At 36.2% G+C, this 16,585-nt stretch overlaps 1 protein-coding gene across 3 annotated transcripts in view; it reads right to left on the bottom strand.

Moving 5' to 3' along the window:
- Positions 1-449: 449 nt before the first annotated feature.
- LOC126457562 (esterase FE4-like) overlaps positions 450-16,585 on the bottom strand; it is a 130,508-nt gene continuing 114,372 nt past the window's right edge. For all 3 annotated transcript variants that reach the window (XM_050093974.1, XM_050093976.1, XM_050093975.1), the window contains exons 6-9: positions 7,786-7,967; positions 1,539-1,671; positions 1,268-1,388; positions 450-1,158 (exon numbers count right to left, since the gene is read on the bottom strand). In XM_050093974.1, the coding sequence (XP_049949931.1) occupies positions 1,005-1,158; positions 1,268-1,388; positions 1,539-1,671; positions 7,786-7,967 (590 nt within the window). In that variant the 3' untranslated portion in view covers positions 450-1,004. The remainder of the gene's footprint in view (positions 1,159-1,267; positions 1,389-1,538; positions 1,672-7,785; positions 7,968-16,585) is intronic.

Below are 16,585 nucleotides of genomic sequence, written 5' to 3' on the forward strand. Positions count from 1 at the left end.
GCTCCAATTTTTCTCAACAACATGCTGATGAAATTCAACAACATACAGTCCTGTGTATTACTGTTCCTTACTTCCGAATTACTGTTTATGAATCTTAAAATCTCCGTAAAATCACTGTACAGCTAGGTTACTAAAATAAAAATTAAAACATTTTAACTTTTTTCATGTTGACACATGGACCCACCCACTTTGTGCAAGGTAGTCTACTATCACCTAAGTGCAATCAGTTTCACCAGAATAATAGGTACCATTATGCCACATCTGATAATGTAATTACTGACCATTACATGTGAGTTCTTACAGGCTCATTCATTGTGGGGATAGGATAAAAATAGCGAACAGTGCTCACAACATATTGAATAAAGAATGAAAAAAATATAAGGTATAAAAAATTTATCTTTATTATATTTATTACACATTTTATGAATTCAAACAGTCTTTGCATTAAGTTGTCAGATGTTAGTTGGCAATAATGAACAAATTATACTTAATATCAAATTGTGATACTTGAAGGCAGGATTGGGTCATCAAGAGGGGCAAAAGAGAATGAAAATTATGCTAGCTTGGGGAAGAAATCCATTGTCAATTTTTTTGTGTTTGCCTCTTGACGACTCAATGCATGTGCTGTTTGGTGAGTATTTGTGATAGCTGAAACATATTTACAAGAAATTACGTAGCTCATTCATATAAATAATTTTAAAAACTGTGCATTTCTCCATCACAATACCTTATTTTTAGTGTGAAAATAGTCATTTCTGTTAGGTATAAAGTAATTTTAACTCATGAAGACAACAAATAAACAGAATATATAAGAATGGAAAATAAATCTCTATGTTTGCACATAATGTTAAAATAATGGCAGAGGAAGGGTGAATGATATTAATAAATACATCACAGTTTTGCCAATAACTAAAATGACAACAAAAATTAACGATATTTCACATATATTCAGCTTTTTCTTATACTCATTATTTTCATTTTGTATGTTTCCTTGAACAATTTATCTATGGCATTACAGTGTGCCAGAAATCCATTCTTTCCTTGTTCAGGCCAGTCCCAGTATAAAGAGGTGAAACAAACTCTAAATAATTTGTGTTGTTTGTTTCATACTGATTCCAGTCTTCTGTAAGTAGTTCATCAATAACTGGAGTTGGATCACTGCAAAAAGAAAATAAGAAGAGTAAAAAAAAATTAAAAATTTAGTTTTAAGTTTCAAAAGTTGAATCATTGCTTTGATTCTGTTTTGATGAAGTGTTTAGTGACTCACCCGTATTTCACAAAATTGGCCCACATATGAAGCAATTGCAGTCCAACTTTGTATCCAACAGAATCTGGTTCAAGATTAACATAGTTTTTTGCATATCTTGTATCATCCCCATGGCAAGCTCCTATCAGAATGTACAGTATTTATTGTTACAATTATATATTAGGAAGAAGTATCATAAGATATGGACACAAGCCACTCATCTTCTTTAATATGAGATACATGTACAAAAAAATAAATTTATATAGGTTTGGTGCTTCCAAGGACAATTTACCTGGAAAATCAGGGTATACATTGAGTGGTCCGTTGAATGAGAACTGATAATAGTACACAGGTTCCGGAGAACTTCTACTCATGTTACGTATAACAGTATCTACTCCTTCCGTAAAACTAAGATCTGATGCCAACTGTAAACAAAGGAAAATTTTTAGTATTATTAACAAAATGCTGCAGACAAAACTGAACACTGGAACCAAAATAAACAATATCATGATCAGTGCAAAATCCTGCCTAACAAGAGAATTCAAAATTATGATGTGATGTTATTTGCATTAATTCTTTCATACATTCACACATCATGTTTCATAAGTTCCATCATCTTGGAGAACTTTACACGATGTGAAATGAGCTGGTTTACACATTAAGAGAGAGAAGAGGCCTCTGCAGACTATTCATGTAAGGTACATCAATAATCACTTATGATCAGTGTTAATCTACTCTCACTGATAATTATCAAAATAACTTCCACAGACTTATAACAGCAGTCATATTCCACACAGAATGTGCAGCTGAGTTGGGACTCCTTTTAAAAATACTATCCAACAGGTCTCTCAAATAAAAAATTGCCTTATGGTTGGAAGAAAGCATGGGCCACACCCTTCCACAAGAAAAGTAGCAGAATTGGTATACAAAACTACTTTTAACTGAGAGCCATCTGTTACAAAATCTTAGAATTTTTTCTGAGCTAAAAAGTAATGAGATATCTTAAAAAGAATAGTCTTCTCCATGCCAGCCACCAAGGATTCCATAGACACCAGTCATGTAAAACACAACCCTCTCTTTCTCATATGACATCATGAAGTTCATGACTCAGAGCACTCAGATGGACACAGCTTTTCTTGAATTTCAATGGGCATTTGACCCAGAGCCACACTGACACTTATTAATGAAAATCATCAACATATGTTGTTGAAACTTTATACATGATTAAATTTGGGTCCCATGCAGTTCAGTTTATGTATGCATTATGTGACAGTCGATGTTAAAAGTAACCTCTCACTTTCTACAGCTCATTCAGTTATCTGTAAGGAAGTGCTTTCTGTAAAGAGTTGTGCTAATTATAGTCAATTTTTTTTGACATTAACTTGCATTGCTCAAGACGACTTTGCCATGGCACAAAATTCTATTGCTTTATGCAATATATAATAATTTAAATTGTAGTCCAACTTTTATTTCTCAAAAACAAAAGAAATAATTTTGATTCAATTTCTGAAAATCCTTTATTTAATACAATTAAATATTACAGACTTTAACCAATGCAGAGGTAAAGCTAGGTTTACCCAGAATGAAGAAACTGACTTCAATGGGCTGCAAAAGAACAAGCTCATTAATTCCCATTATTGAATGTCCAGTTGAGATATGTGAGATTAGCTTCAAATAAATACATCAGAACCTGCCTATAACAACATTCAAAGGACCTTGAAAATTATTTTGCTATAACTGAGATTTTTATTTTCAGTCTGTTGTGGTGACAAATGGAAAACAACAAATTTATTTAGACTTGTTTCATTTTACATACAGAATTAACATTTAAGCTTACATAAATACAGTTCATCCAGCAGTATGTTGAGTTCTCACCAGATTTATTTACTTAGGAGTTGTGATGAAGCAAGCTGGGATAATTTTACTTCCCTTGTTGTTTTGCCATCTGCCTACTTAAATTCGTTAAAGTAGGTGAACCACTACAGAGGGAATTAATCAGTCATTTTACTCTGCTGTCTATTTGCCCAATACACACTTTCTAAATGATGTTCTATGTTCATTATTTCATTTGCAATTTCACTGCTTCATCCCCCTGCTTCATAAAACTTGTTCATAATTCTAATGGTTTCTAAGGCATCATTCACAGTAGGGATAAGCACTTTCTTTCTTTCTTTTTCCTCTTCTTCTTCGTCTCCATCACCATCTTCGCCAACTTCATGTTCACTGTTGCCCTGATTCTACACATTGCTTGCTATTTTGTCTTCAGTTTGCACTTTGCTTGTAGCAAGGCCATCATCTACTGTTGCATATATTTCATAGTCACTCTGATTGAGATATCACAGTTGATTCCTGGCAGCAATGCAGATAGTGGCAGATCATCAGTGTCATTGAATGTGTCTTCAGTTGCGATTCCTGTATGACGGAAACAGTTCTTGAATGTTTTGGGCTGTGGCCCAGCTCCAAGCTTTGGTAATGCATCTCATCACATCCATCAGTGTAATAGAACAATCCTGCTTTTTCTAAATGTATTGTATCATTTTCAGTAATATAAACTTATGATAGTGGCATTTCAGACCTCTAATTACTCATTCATCCAGGAGTTGCAATAAACTTGTTGTACTAGCAGGAAGCAAAACAAGTTTATTATTTACCAGATGAAAGAGTGTGGGATGCTGGACAGTTGTCATCAAGAACCAGTATCTTCATTTTCTGACTTCTAAGCTCCCAGACCCAACACTTTATCTCAACTTCGAAGAGTTCAGAGGTCATCCATGACTTTTTATTAGCATTGTAGTGCACTAGGAGAAGAATCAGTATCTTCATTTTCTGACTTCTAAGCTCCCAGACCCAAGACATTATCTCAACTTCGAAGAGTTCAGAGGTCATCCATGACTTTTTATTAGCATTGTAGTGCACTAGGAGATTTTTTAGATGTTTAAAACACAAAGGACTTTTCAATTTACCTATCATGAGCAATTTTTTCTTCTCAGTTCCATCTATGTTAGCACAAACCAGAACTGTTATTAGTGTTATTAGTTTTAGATAACTTACCACAAACACATTTTTTACCCTTGAATTTCAGAGCTTAGTCAAGTGTCAATTTCAAGAACATGCCAGTCTCATCTGTGTTAAATATGTCATAGTCTGCATATCCTTCACAAAATATAGGCCACATGGTAGTGACCCATTGTTTGATTGTTTCAGTATTCACACTGTTGGCTTCGCCACTCACTTTGCCAAAAGTAATACTATGATGTTGCTTGAATCTGTCAATACAGCCACTGTTCCACAAAAACTCCTCATCTTTTAATTTATTGGCAATTTTTTTTGTTTTCACCATAAGGAGAGGCCCACTAATGGGTACATTGATGCTTCTCTGTTGCTTAAACCACTTAAGCAGCATTTCATACATTTTGCTTCATTCAGCTTTTCATAACCGCTTAATTTTAGATCCGTTTTGTTCAAACACATTAACAATTTTATCCTTGTTCTTCCAGATCATTTGGACTATGGAATTTATGAGGCCAAATTGATGACACATGTCAACCTGTTTAGCTCCATTCTAGATTTCTTGAATCGCTTTTACTTTTTCTTCTACTGTCAAAACTTTTACTAGTAATCCTGTTCTAAATTCCCACACACTTCATAACAAATTGTCATGGGAAGTGGCATCACTTACACTGTTCATTAGTTCTGTGATTGTCACCACTACTGCAGTATGAATGCACTAGGGTAACAATAAGCTTATGAATCTATACTACACCTATTGTTGACAGAAGGGCAGAGAGAAGAATGTGCCAGGTTGCCATATAACAACAATAGATTTCCTTATACAGTACATTGATTCTCTGAAAGTCTTGTTGCAAAAGGAGGCTGAAAATGACACTACATATGATGTGCATGTGTATATATTTTTCACATTAAGCAAGAATGAGAAGTATGCTCCTTATGAGAAATATGGCCATATCACAGAAATCAGGATGTTATAGCCAAGTTGTCATTGTAACCAATTTCATTATAAGAAAGTTCAATTGTATTAACTTGCAAAGATGATAAAACAAATTTTGACAATTTTAAAAGATTTTACTATGAAATGTATACAAGACCAAAACTGCCATGAGATATATTGTCATTTGTCAACTGCTGAGAATATTTGAAGTTTATAATGCCAGTCATTGTATCACAAATTAATGAATGAAATTGTAAAAGATATTAAACACATTTAAAAAAGTACTGGTATGATGAAGCAGTCACAGTGACAGCAGATATACCATCTATACAATTCCTGTCTACTGAGGTGGGCTCTGTTACAGTTTACATATTTTGACATTATGAATAGTTCATGGGTGAATGGCCAGATGTTGGTGTTCAATTGGCACAATATTTCAGCAAGCAACCACACTGCCATCATCATAAGCACACTTGATGTTGGGAATGTGGTTGGTTTCTGAAATACTGAACATGTTGGACCCTGACACTGAGCTGTTCATCTATGAGCTATTTCATCACAAATTATGTCAGGAGAAGTTGAAGAGTCATGCTCCGATGTTACTCAATACCAAAATTTCCTTAACTGTGACTTTTCTGTGGCCAGATGGTCAGCTTTGAAAAGTCATTTATCTAGTCATAAAATTAATTTCTTGTTTTAGTGTCATTGTCCTCAATTCATGTATAGCATCAGTTAGCAGCATTTGCTACATTTTGCTATTCTATAAAAATCATGTACACATCTGCATATGCAATGAAGCCACACACCAAATTCATGGTTATATTTCATGTTAATAGAAGGATGTGTAAGGAAGCAATGTTTATATGTCACACCATATCAACAGTGGTGTGGTGGCTGCACTGTCAGTACCTGTTACTCTATTTCCTTGGATAAGATGGAAATCAGCATATACTCTTTAGGAATGGTAATAAATAGACTGCTTAATTTATAATGAAGTCCTCTATTAGGTATTACACTGAAGAACCAAAGAAACTGGTACACCTGCTTAATATAGTGTAGGGCACCTGTAAGTACAAAGAAGTGGCACAACATGATGTGGCAAGGACTCAACTAATGCCTGAAGTAGTGCAGGAGGAAATTGACACCATGAATACTGCAGGCCTGTCCATAAATCCCTATGAATACAAGGAGGTGGAGATCTCTTCTGAACAGCATGTTGCAAGGTATTCCAGATATGCTCAATAATGTTCATGTCTGGGGAGTTTGGTGGTCAGTGGAAGTATGTAAACTCAGAGGTGTGTTCTTGGAGCCACTCTGTAGCAATTCTGGACATGTTGGGTGTTGCCTTGTCCTGCTGAAACTACCTAAGTCCATTAGAATGCCCAATGGACATGAATGGATGCAGGTGATCAGAGAGGACACTTCCATATATGTCACCTGTCAGAGTCATACCTAGACATATCAGGGGTCCAATATCACTCCAACTGCACATGCCAGACTCCATTATAGAGCCTCCACCAGCTTGAACAGTCCTCTGCTGACATGCAGGGTCCATGGATTCACGAGGTTGTCTCCATAGCCATACACATCCATCCACTTGATACAATTTGAAATGAGACTCATCCAACTAGGCAACATGTTTCCGGTCAACAGCAGTCCAACGTTTGCATCAGACGGATCCAGGCAAGGTGTAAAGCCTTGTGTTGCGCCATCATCAAGGGTACATGAGTGGCCCTTTGGCTCTGAAAGCTCATATCATTGACGTTTCATTGAATGGACCACACACTGAAACTTGTTGATGGTCCAGCATTGAAATCTGCAACCATTTGTGGAAGGGTTGCACTTTTGTCACTTTGAATGATTCTCTTCAGTTGTCATTGGTCCTGTTCTTGTAGGATCTTTTCCTGGCTGCAGCAATGACAGAGATTTAATGGTCTCCTGGATTCCTGGTATTCATGGTACACTCATGAAATGGTCATACGGGAAAATTCCCACTTCATCATTACCTCGGAGATGCTGTGTCCCATTGCTTACAAGCCAACTATAGCACCACATTCAAACTCACTTAAATCTTGATGACCTACCATTATACCAGCAGTAACTGATCTAACAACTGCACCAGACACTTGTTGTCATATATAGGCAATGCTGACAGCAGTGCCGTATTCTGCTTGTTTACGCATCTCTGTATTTGAATAGGCATGCCTATACCAGTTTCTTTGGCATTCCAGTGTCGGTGGTAAATGTTCATTACAATGGACAAGAAGAAAAAAAATATACATGGTTGATGCATGATAGTTTCAGCAGTATGTGTTTTAAGTTACGGGGCTAATTGCATGAAAATTATACCCTATACAATAGAAATGTACTCTACACATTCTAAATTGTTATCACAACATGCCTATTTGTCATAAAAATGAAATTATATAGCTATTTGAGAAAAAGTACTTTTGTTTTAAAATTCAGTACTCTATTACATAGTAAATTACAAGATACCTTTTATTTATTTTACTGTGCAAACAACTGATTCTAGAAATAAATAACACGATGTATTTCTATGCCACATCAAATTTTAAAGAGTATAGGTTACCTTGGCAGTTGAGTCGTTAAGTTGTAAAGTAATTTCATTGTCACCATAATAAAATTGTCGAATTTCTGCAGAGACTCTTAACTGCTCTTCTCTGCTTGACAGTCGGAGCTCATGAGCAACATAAGCATCAAAGTTGTCATTCAAATTCTTTACATCTTCTTCAGATGCGAACACACCACCTTCTGCAAATTAAAAATTCTGTATAATTAATGTTAATATTAATTAAGTTACTATCCTATAAGAAGTATCACTGTCATAAACAACTAATTCTAATGTGCTAGAATATTTGATAGAGCATATTTGTATGGAATTTAACTGCAAAGATCACAAACAAACTCTATAGGATTTCAATATTTAAACATATTACAAAGTCTATAAATAGAAAGCAGCTGCAGTAATTGAAGAGCATTATTTTCTTACCCAAAGGTGATTGCAAGAAAGAATATATCAATGATATGAGCATTTTGAAAGCTGTCTCTTGTATTTACACTACTTAAATGCCACTATTTTGCATACATGTTTAGCAATGTGTGATCTTCTAACTTGTAGCTTCATTTATTTGGATACTAGCCTTTTCTCCATGGCTTTGCCCAAGTATGCATTACACATATATACTGAACACACCTCGTCCTCCTCCTCCTCCTTCTCCTCCTCCAAACCTCTCTGTGTCCATGTCTTCCTCTCTCTATCTGACCATGTCAACCTCCAGCCTCTCTCTGTTTATCTCCTCTTCCCCACTCTCACTGTCTCTTCATTTCTGCCTCCCCCACTCTTTGTCCAGTTCCTCCAGCCCCTCTCTCTGACCATATCTTCCTCCCCCTGTGGTCCAACCACATCGTTCTCCCGCTCTCTCTTTCCACATCTGCCTCCCATCTACCTTTTCCTCCTGCCCAGAACCCTCTACACTTTCCACTTACCTTATGCATCAGGCCCATCTCCCCTCTCTCTTTCCACCCCCCCCCCCCCCCACTTCATCCCTACCCTCCTCTATCCATCTCAGCCATGCTTATCATCATATGTATCCCGTGAAATATAGTTCAACAATGCAGGCTGATACTTCTACAATAACATACCTGTCATGCAAGACAGACTACACATCATGGGCTTGAAAATAATTTATTTACCCCTCATGTGCAAGCCACCATGGAAAGAAAGTCAAAGCAGACTGATAGTACTCCAACAAAATGTGCTTGGAGGTGTACATGTCCAGTTCCTGACAACCATTTCTTGCCATTCAAATGCAGGATGTGCTTCAAAGCAGACTGATTTGGCATGCCGATACTGTTCCTACACAACATGCCTGTTTTGAAGGGCAGCATGTATGCCAGGGGTTGGAGAAAACACGTTTTTCCCTATATATACACGCATCTGTTGGAGCTAAGAGGTAATAAACCCCACAGTGCTGACACTCATGAGGCCTGCTGTTTCTGTGCCAAATTTGACTCAAATTGCTCTTTAGGTTTCACACCTACATTCTGCTTTATATATATAACAGACCGATTCTACATTCACTTACAGAAAAAAATCACAACACAAATAAATAATTAATGTAGAGTAATGAAATTTTCAGAATACATTTGTCTAGGTAACATATTTAAGTGACTACATCGCAAGATCACATGTTAATGTATGTGTGAGATAAGCCATTGCAAATGTGCAATGTTGGTGCATTAATAATTGGTGTAACCAGCAGAATGTTTAATGCAAGCTTGCAAACATGCAAGAATTGTGTCATACAGGTACTGGATGTCAATTTGGAGATGGAGTTCCAAACCTGTGGCACTTGGTCAGTCAATACAGGGATGGTTAATGCTGTTTGTGGAAGGTGCTGGACTTGTCATTTGATAAGGTCCCATATGTGCTCAATTGGAGACAGGTCTGGTGATCAAGAAGGCCAAGGCAACATGTCAAGATTCTGTAGAGTATATTGGGTCACAACAGTGGTATGGGGATGAGCATTATCGTGTTGGAAAACATCCCCTGGAATGCTGTTCATGAATGGCAGCACAACAGGTCAAATCACCAGACAGACATACAAATGTACAGTCAAGCTGCACAGGACAACCATGATAGTTCTCCTTATGTTGTATGAAATTGCACCATGGCTGATAACTCCAAGTATAGGTTCAGTGTGTCTAGCACATAGTCAAACTGATCACAGCCCTCAACTGGCCTCCTTCTAACAACCACACAGATATACTAACACCAAGGCAGAATCAGCTTTCATCCAAAAACATGACAAACCTACACCCTACCCTCCAATAAGCTATCACTTGACACCACTGAAGTCACAAATGGTGATGGTTTGGGGTTGGTGGATTGCAGGCTTGGAGCTGTCCTTGAAGTAACCAATTTGTAAAAGTTCATTGTGGCACTGTGGTGCCAGCTGCTGCTCAAATTTCTGCTGCAGATGAAGTACAATATGCCAGAGCCATATGCTGAACACAATGTTCTTCCAACTTGGTAGTGTCCTATTGCCATCTGAAACCTAGTCTTCTTGTGACCATACATTCTCGTGACCCCTGCTGCCAACATGTGCAATGGTCACATTCCTCCCAAGTCTTTCTGCAATATTCCAGAAGAAACATCCAGCTTCTCATAGCCTATTACTCAACCTCGTTTAAACTCAGTGAGGTGCTGATAATGGCGTCTTTGTCATCTCAAAGGCATTTTTGACTAACATCATCTCACCAGATTCAATCTCAAAGGTAACTAATGCTCATGACCATTACATCATATATTTAAAGCAAATCTGATTTGCATCCTCATAGTGGCACTGCTAGTGGCACTCTTATATTAATCGTTGTATTGAATCATATTATTTTTCTTTCTTTCCTTTTCTTATATATAATCTATATGTAAACTAAATGAGATATAAACCAGACACACTGCCAAAAGTAAATTAACAAGTTGTTTTATGGCAAGGATAATGTTTTGATACATCATTAAATATCTGTATAAAATGAAGTAAGAAATATGCTCTTCAGTTTATTAATTCATGTATCTTCACCCTTTTGTTTCAGGAAGTGGTTGTGCATGGATGTATGCTTGGATTCATTGCACCAACATTGTTAAAAATGTGTATTTTAACCACTCATTAAAAGTATCAGAAAAAGTTTGTAGAAAAGGAATATTTATTCATATGGTTATAATTTCAACTCCTATCTGTTCATCATTTCACTCACTGCCAAGATCCTGCATCAAGAGGTTCCGGGCAGACAAGAATAATTAGTGCCGTATATGGAGGAGTGTTCTTGCATTGACATTGTCACACTCTAGACTTAATACACTGGAATTAATGTGAAGGTAATGACTAAGACTTGATAGGCACTTGGTTTACTTATACTAAAAATATTGTACTTTGTGTGTTTAAGAACTTCTAGACAGTTCAACAATTTCAATGGTTTCAGTGATTATTTGGTAATGCACACTACTGCAAGCAGCAGTACATAATGCAAATTATGTTAATTGACCTTGAATATAATGATATTCCAGGTCTGTTGATACTGGTATCAGTTAATGTTCACCCAAAATTGTGCACAGATTCATAAATTATCTTCAAAACTTTCTCAACTATTCTTTCCAATCAATTTTTCCAATTATTCAAGCAATTATTAATCCATTTCCATTCCACATCCCTATTCATGGTGGCCTATTCCGTGCCAAGTGGTCTAACATCGAGAAATGTTCCCACATGACCATAATGGATTTTGATGAAATTTTGTATGATCATTCACACATGTTCTCAATGAACACTGGTAAAGCTTCAGTTTCAGAAATTCAATACTTTCGGAGATACAGTCACTTGTTTAAGACCATAGCAAAGCTTTCTATAGTGTGTCCTTGAATTTTCAGCAACTTTGAGATGAGATATCTCTGTAAGTATTTACATGAAAGAAACAAAACTTGGCCATCTTATACAACGTTTAGAGCTCTTTAAAGTAAAATATTAAGAAAAGGATTTCTGAGCAATTTTCATATAGATAATTTGAGGCAAAGTTGGGCGAAAAAATTGCTGTTTTAAAAAAAATGCAAACTTTCGTTTTTTTTTATCTCCAAAAGTAATTATGGGATGTACATGAAACTTTGCACACCATCACTCACCAACACAAGGTCTTAGAATATAAAATTTCATTCTCCTATTGCTTTCCATTATTTCATAAATCTAGGGTAAAATTGACGATTTTTCAAAAAGTGCTAAAAATGGGTATTTTAGTCAAATTTCTCAAAAAAGTGTTTTCTTCAAATTCTTCTAAACTATGGTCATTAAAAAGAGCATATTCTAAACTATCTATAAAAGTGGATTTGCAAGCATATAAGGCCCTAAAAAGTAGCATCATCAAAAAGGCGCACTGGAAGTTTGAACACATTTTCCTGGCACTCAAATTATACCTGAAACCTTTTATTATGACTAATAAATGCTTATTAGTTCCTTGAATAATTGAAATAAAAAGATCTGGTAAATAGGCAATGAGACTGTCAGAAAACTTGAAAACTATGAGAAGTAGCCCTTCTGCTTTTATCATAAGTGTTCATCTGCATAAAACTCTTCTCATTTGAGAAAAAAAAGAGAGATCATAAAGAATTCAATGAATAACAGCTTCATATTTTTTGTACTTCTCAAAATTGTAAATATTTACAAGTGGAAAATGAAGACCTAATTTTTGGATTCAATTGCATAAAACATTTTTCCAATAAAGAATCTGTTTGCTTGAATCATGCATCAAGTGATGTAAATTTTCCAATCAATATTGCAGAGATTTTAATACCTAGGTGTTGTAACCTGTGAATTTTTGTCTTAAAGTTATTAGGGAAACATGTGAAATTGCTTGGTTAAACATCGAAGAGTTTTAATTTTGTATTTAATCACACTTAAATGTAGCCTACTACCTTGGTCAACAAGTAACCACTAGTTTCACAGAGAAAATTCAAAAGATTCACTGTTTATAGACAATATAATGGCAACAATTACTTTAACAATCAGATTGTTTCATTATTGTGAGCCTTGTTTGAACAATCTGTATTTCAGTGGTGTGTTTGCAGCATAGTGAGTGGGTTCTCTTGACTGACTGTGGCTTGTTAAGTGATTCGTAAGACCATCAAAGTTTGTAATTTAATTTACAAAAAATTGTTTTGATTGGGTCTTTTAAAGCATATATCTCTTATTAGATTTTTTTAATTGGTATTATACATTGTGTATAATTTCATTCTGTAGCAATTTGTCTGAAATTTAAGCAGATTATAATTTGCACTTAGAGGTCAAATACATTATTTAGTTACCGATTAGAGATGGATGCAGAAGGGAACAGCATACCTTCCTGCTCAATTGGGCAAGGAGATAGTTGAACAAAGTGTCATGTCACTTTCTTTGCCAAAAAAGCTGCTTTAAAATGGTTTGCGGATTTTAGTGATGAGGAAAAAGAGTTGTTGGTCCAATTTTCTGAAGCGAAGCTGGACAATACCTCTCAAGTTTGCCTACACCATGAAGCCCTGTTATTGGCACAATATGAGAGGTTACAAAAAAATGCTTCAATCCCTTTTGGAAGGTGAATCATAATGTTAAGGCAGGAATTCACACTCTTGATACTGAAACACCTAATAAGGCTTCTGATATGTTGAAGAAGCAGCTTCTTAATAACATAAAGCCAGGTCAGAAAATTTGTCCGGCTTGCAGGACTACCTTAAATAAACACTTGGACGAAGCTTTATCAGCCTCATCATCACATTCTGAAGAGGACTTTACACCAAAAGAAGAATAAAATAGTAGCTTATTGTCTATCGGTATTTCACCCGTGAAGAGAACAGTAAGATACAGAGATAAGCCCCAACATGTGAAGAAGAAAATTCAAAAGGCTCAAAATGTGGTTTAAAAACAGAATTGTAAATGCAATGGGAGTAAACTGAAAAACTGAAGATGCTAGTGAAATTAAGGAATGTGGAAACTGTGCCAAGATGCAGAATGCAATTCATAAAGAACAGATGCAAATTTTAACCTTGGCACCTGTAAGTTGTACAGTCAGACAAACAGCAGCTCAGTTCAGCATGTCCAAAAGAATGGTGAAGAATGCTCGGACGCTTAAAGCAGAGAAGGGCATTCTGGCACTTCCCGAAAATAGGCAAAGCAGGAAATTACCAGCAAAAGTTGCTAGTAGAGTGCGAAATTTTTTTGAAGATGATGAGTATAGTAGGGCGTGCCCTGAAAAAAAAGATAGTATTTCAGTTAGACTTTTAGATAGAAAGACATGCATGCAGCAAATATTGTCACTTTGCAATTTACGGGAAATGTATGTTATCTATAAGAATATAAATAATCCAGAAATAGGGTTCTCAAAGTTTTGTGAACTTAGACCCAAATGGTGTGTAACAGTAAGATCAGCTGGAATGCATGCAGTTTGTGTCTGTGCAATTCAATACAATGTTAAGCTTATGCTTAGTGGAGCTGGTATAAATGAAAATTATAAGGAGATTCTCAGCAAGGCAGTTTGCAGTTTGAACTCTAAACAGTGCATGCTACATCGCTGTGAAAGGTGTCCTGGGCCCAAAGCTATAGCATCTGAACTTGCCAGCTATCTCCTAGATCATGAGCCACAGGAAGTTATTGTGTTTAAGCAATGGATACATACCAATTGGGCCACACTGGACTCGAAGTAAATGGTAGTGGATGAATTTATTGAAGATGTAAAAAATAAAATATGGAGTCTGTCATCCCATCATTACATTGCCAAGCATCAAAGCTTGCATCTTAAAGGCCTTAAATGTCATCTGAAAGACGAAGAGCTTGTTGTCCTGATGGATTTTGCAGAAAATTATTCTTTTATCATTCAGGATGCTGTGCAAGGCTTCCACTGGGACAATAGTCAAGCAACAATTCATCCATTTGTTATCTACTTCCGTCAAAATGAGAAAGTACAATCTTTAAGTTTTTGCATTATCAGTGATTGTTTGCGGCATGACGCTATTACAGTTCACGTTTTTATCAGGGAGCTCATCAAATATATAAAAGCATGGTTTGTCCAGATATCCCACATTCATTATTTCAGTGATGGCTCCAAGTGCTCAATATAAAAATTTCAAGAATTTCCAAAATTTGTGCTATCATAAGAGTGATTTTGGAATGACAGTCGAATGGAATTTTTGCTACTAGTCATGGGAAATCACTTAGTGATGGGATTGGAGGTACAACAAAGCAGTTAGCAGCAAGAGCAAGCTTGCAACGGCCACTTAATGGACAAATTCTTACCCCCCTGGATCTGTTTCACTTCTGCTCTTAAAACATTAATGAAATTAAATTTGTTTTCGTCAGTAAAGATGAAATTGAAAAAAATATTGTGTCACAAGAAGAGAGGTTTAAACTTGGACAAACAGTTGCAGGCACTGGAGAAAATCATCACTTTTCACCTATTGACGAAACAACAATTCAGGTCAGCAGAGTTTCAAATGATTGTTCATCTTTTCTAGCTAAAATGGGTCACAGTAATGAAGGAGGTATATTAATGTCTGCTCTCCAACAAGGACAATATATTTCATGCATCTATGAAAATGTGTGGTGGATTGGGAATATCTGTGAGACCTCCACAGAGCAAAGGGATGCGTCAATAAATTTTATGCACCCACATGGTCCAGCAAATTCATTTTACTGGCCACCAGGAAGTGACAAGTGCTGGGTTCCAGAACATCACATTATTGCAGTTGTTCCAGCTCCATCAGTAAATTCTTCTGGCCGGCAATACACCATTCCTCTTGATATTCATCAGAAAATTAATGTAGCATATCAAAAATTGAAATAGGTTAGAGGAAACAATCTAAGGGACCCAAGAGTGCCTTCTAATTTTACACAGGGCACTTAAACAATTTTACTATCAGGATTGGGAAACTGTGTAAAGAAACCCTTATCAGGCTTGGAATCCTTTGGTAAAGAAACCCACCCGTGGCTGTTGTTGCTAAGCTATCGGGCGTGGCCCCAATGGCAATGGGAATGCTGGTTTTCTCAGGTGAAATGAAACTAGCAGTGGTTAAGCCATCATGGACCATAGCAACTCATTTATACACTTCTTTTCCATCAGTAAGCTAGTGTTGTTCATTAAACAGGCAACTAATAATTAGATGATTATGCAAATAAATTTTATGATTTATATTCATTCTTAATAATAATTGTGTGTGTGTGTGTGTGTGTGTGTGTGTGTGTGTGTGTGTGTGTGTGTGTGTGTGTGTGTGTGTGTGTGTGTGTGTGAGAGAGAGAGAGAGAGAGAGAGAGAGAGAGAGAGGGGGGAGAGAGAGAGAGAGAGAGAGAGAGAGAGAGAGAGAGAGAGAGAGAGAGTGGGGGGGGGGGGGGGGGGGGGGGAGGTGACAATTAAGAAATAACATTGTTTTTATTTTTATTCTTTTGCTATTCGGACTTAAGCTAGGTCCTATTCATCAGGACTTCTTATTTCACTTATCCCAGACATTAATAAACATATATAAGGCAAAATAAAAGATTTCAGATATAATTTGAGTGCCAGAAAAAGTGTTGAAACTTACAGTGCGCCTCTTTGAAGATGCTACTTTTTAGGGCCTTATATGCTTGCATTGCAAAACCAAATCCACTTTTATAGATAGTTTAGAATATGCTCTTTCTAATGACCATAGTTTAGAAGAGTTTGGAGAAAACACTTTTTTGAGAAATTTGACTAAAATACCCATTTTTAGCACTTTTTGAAAAATCGTCAATTTTACCCTAGATTTGTGAAATAATGGAAAGCAATAGGAGAATGAAATTTTATATTCTAAGACCTTGTGTTGGTGAGTGATGGTGTGCAAA

This window comes from Schistocerca serialis, chromosome 2 (genome assembly GCF_023864345.2).
Source record: "Schistocerca serialis cubense isolate TAMUIC-IGC-003099 chromosome 2, iqSchSeri2.2, whole genome shotgun sequence".
NCBI classification, from domain to species: domain Eukaryota; kingdom Metazoa; phylum Arthropoda; class Insecta; order Orthoptera; family Acrididae; genus Schistocerca; species Schistocerca serialis.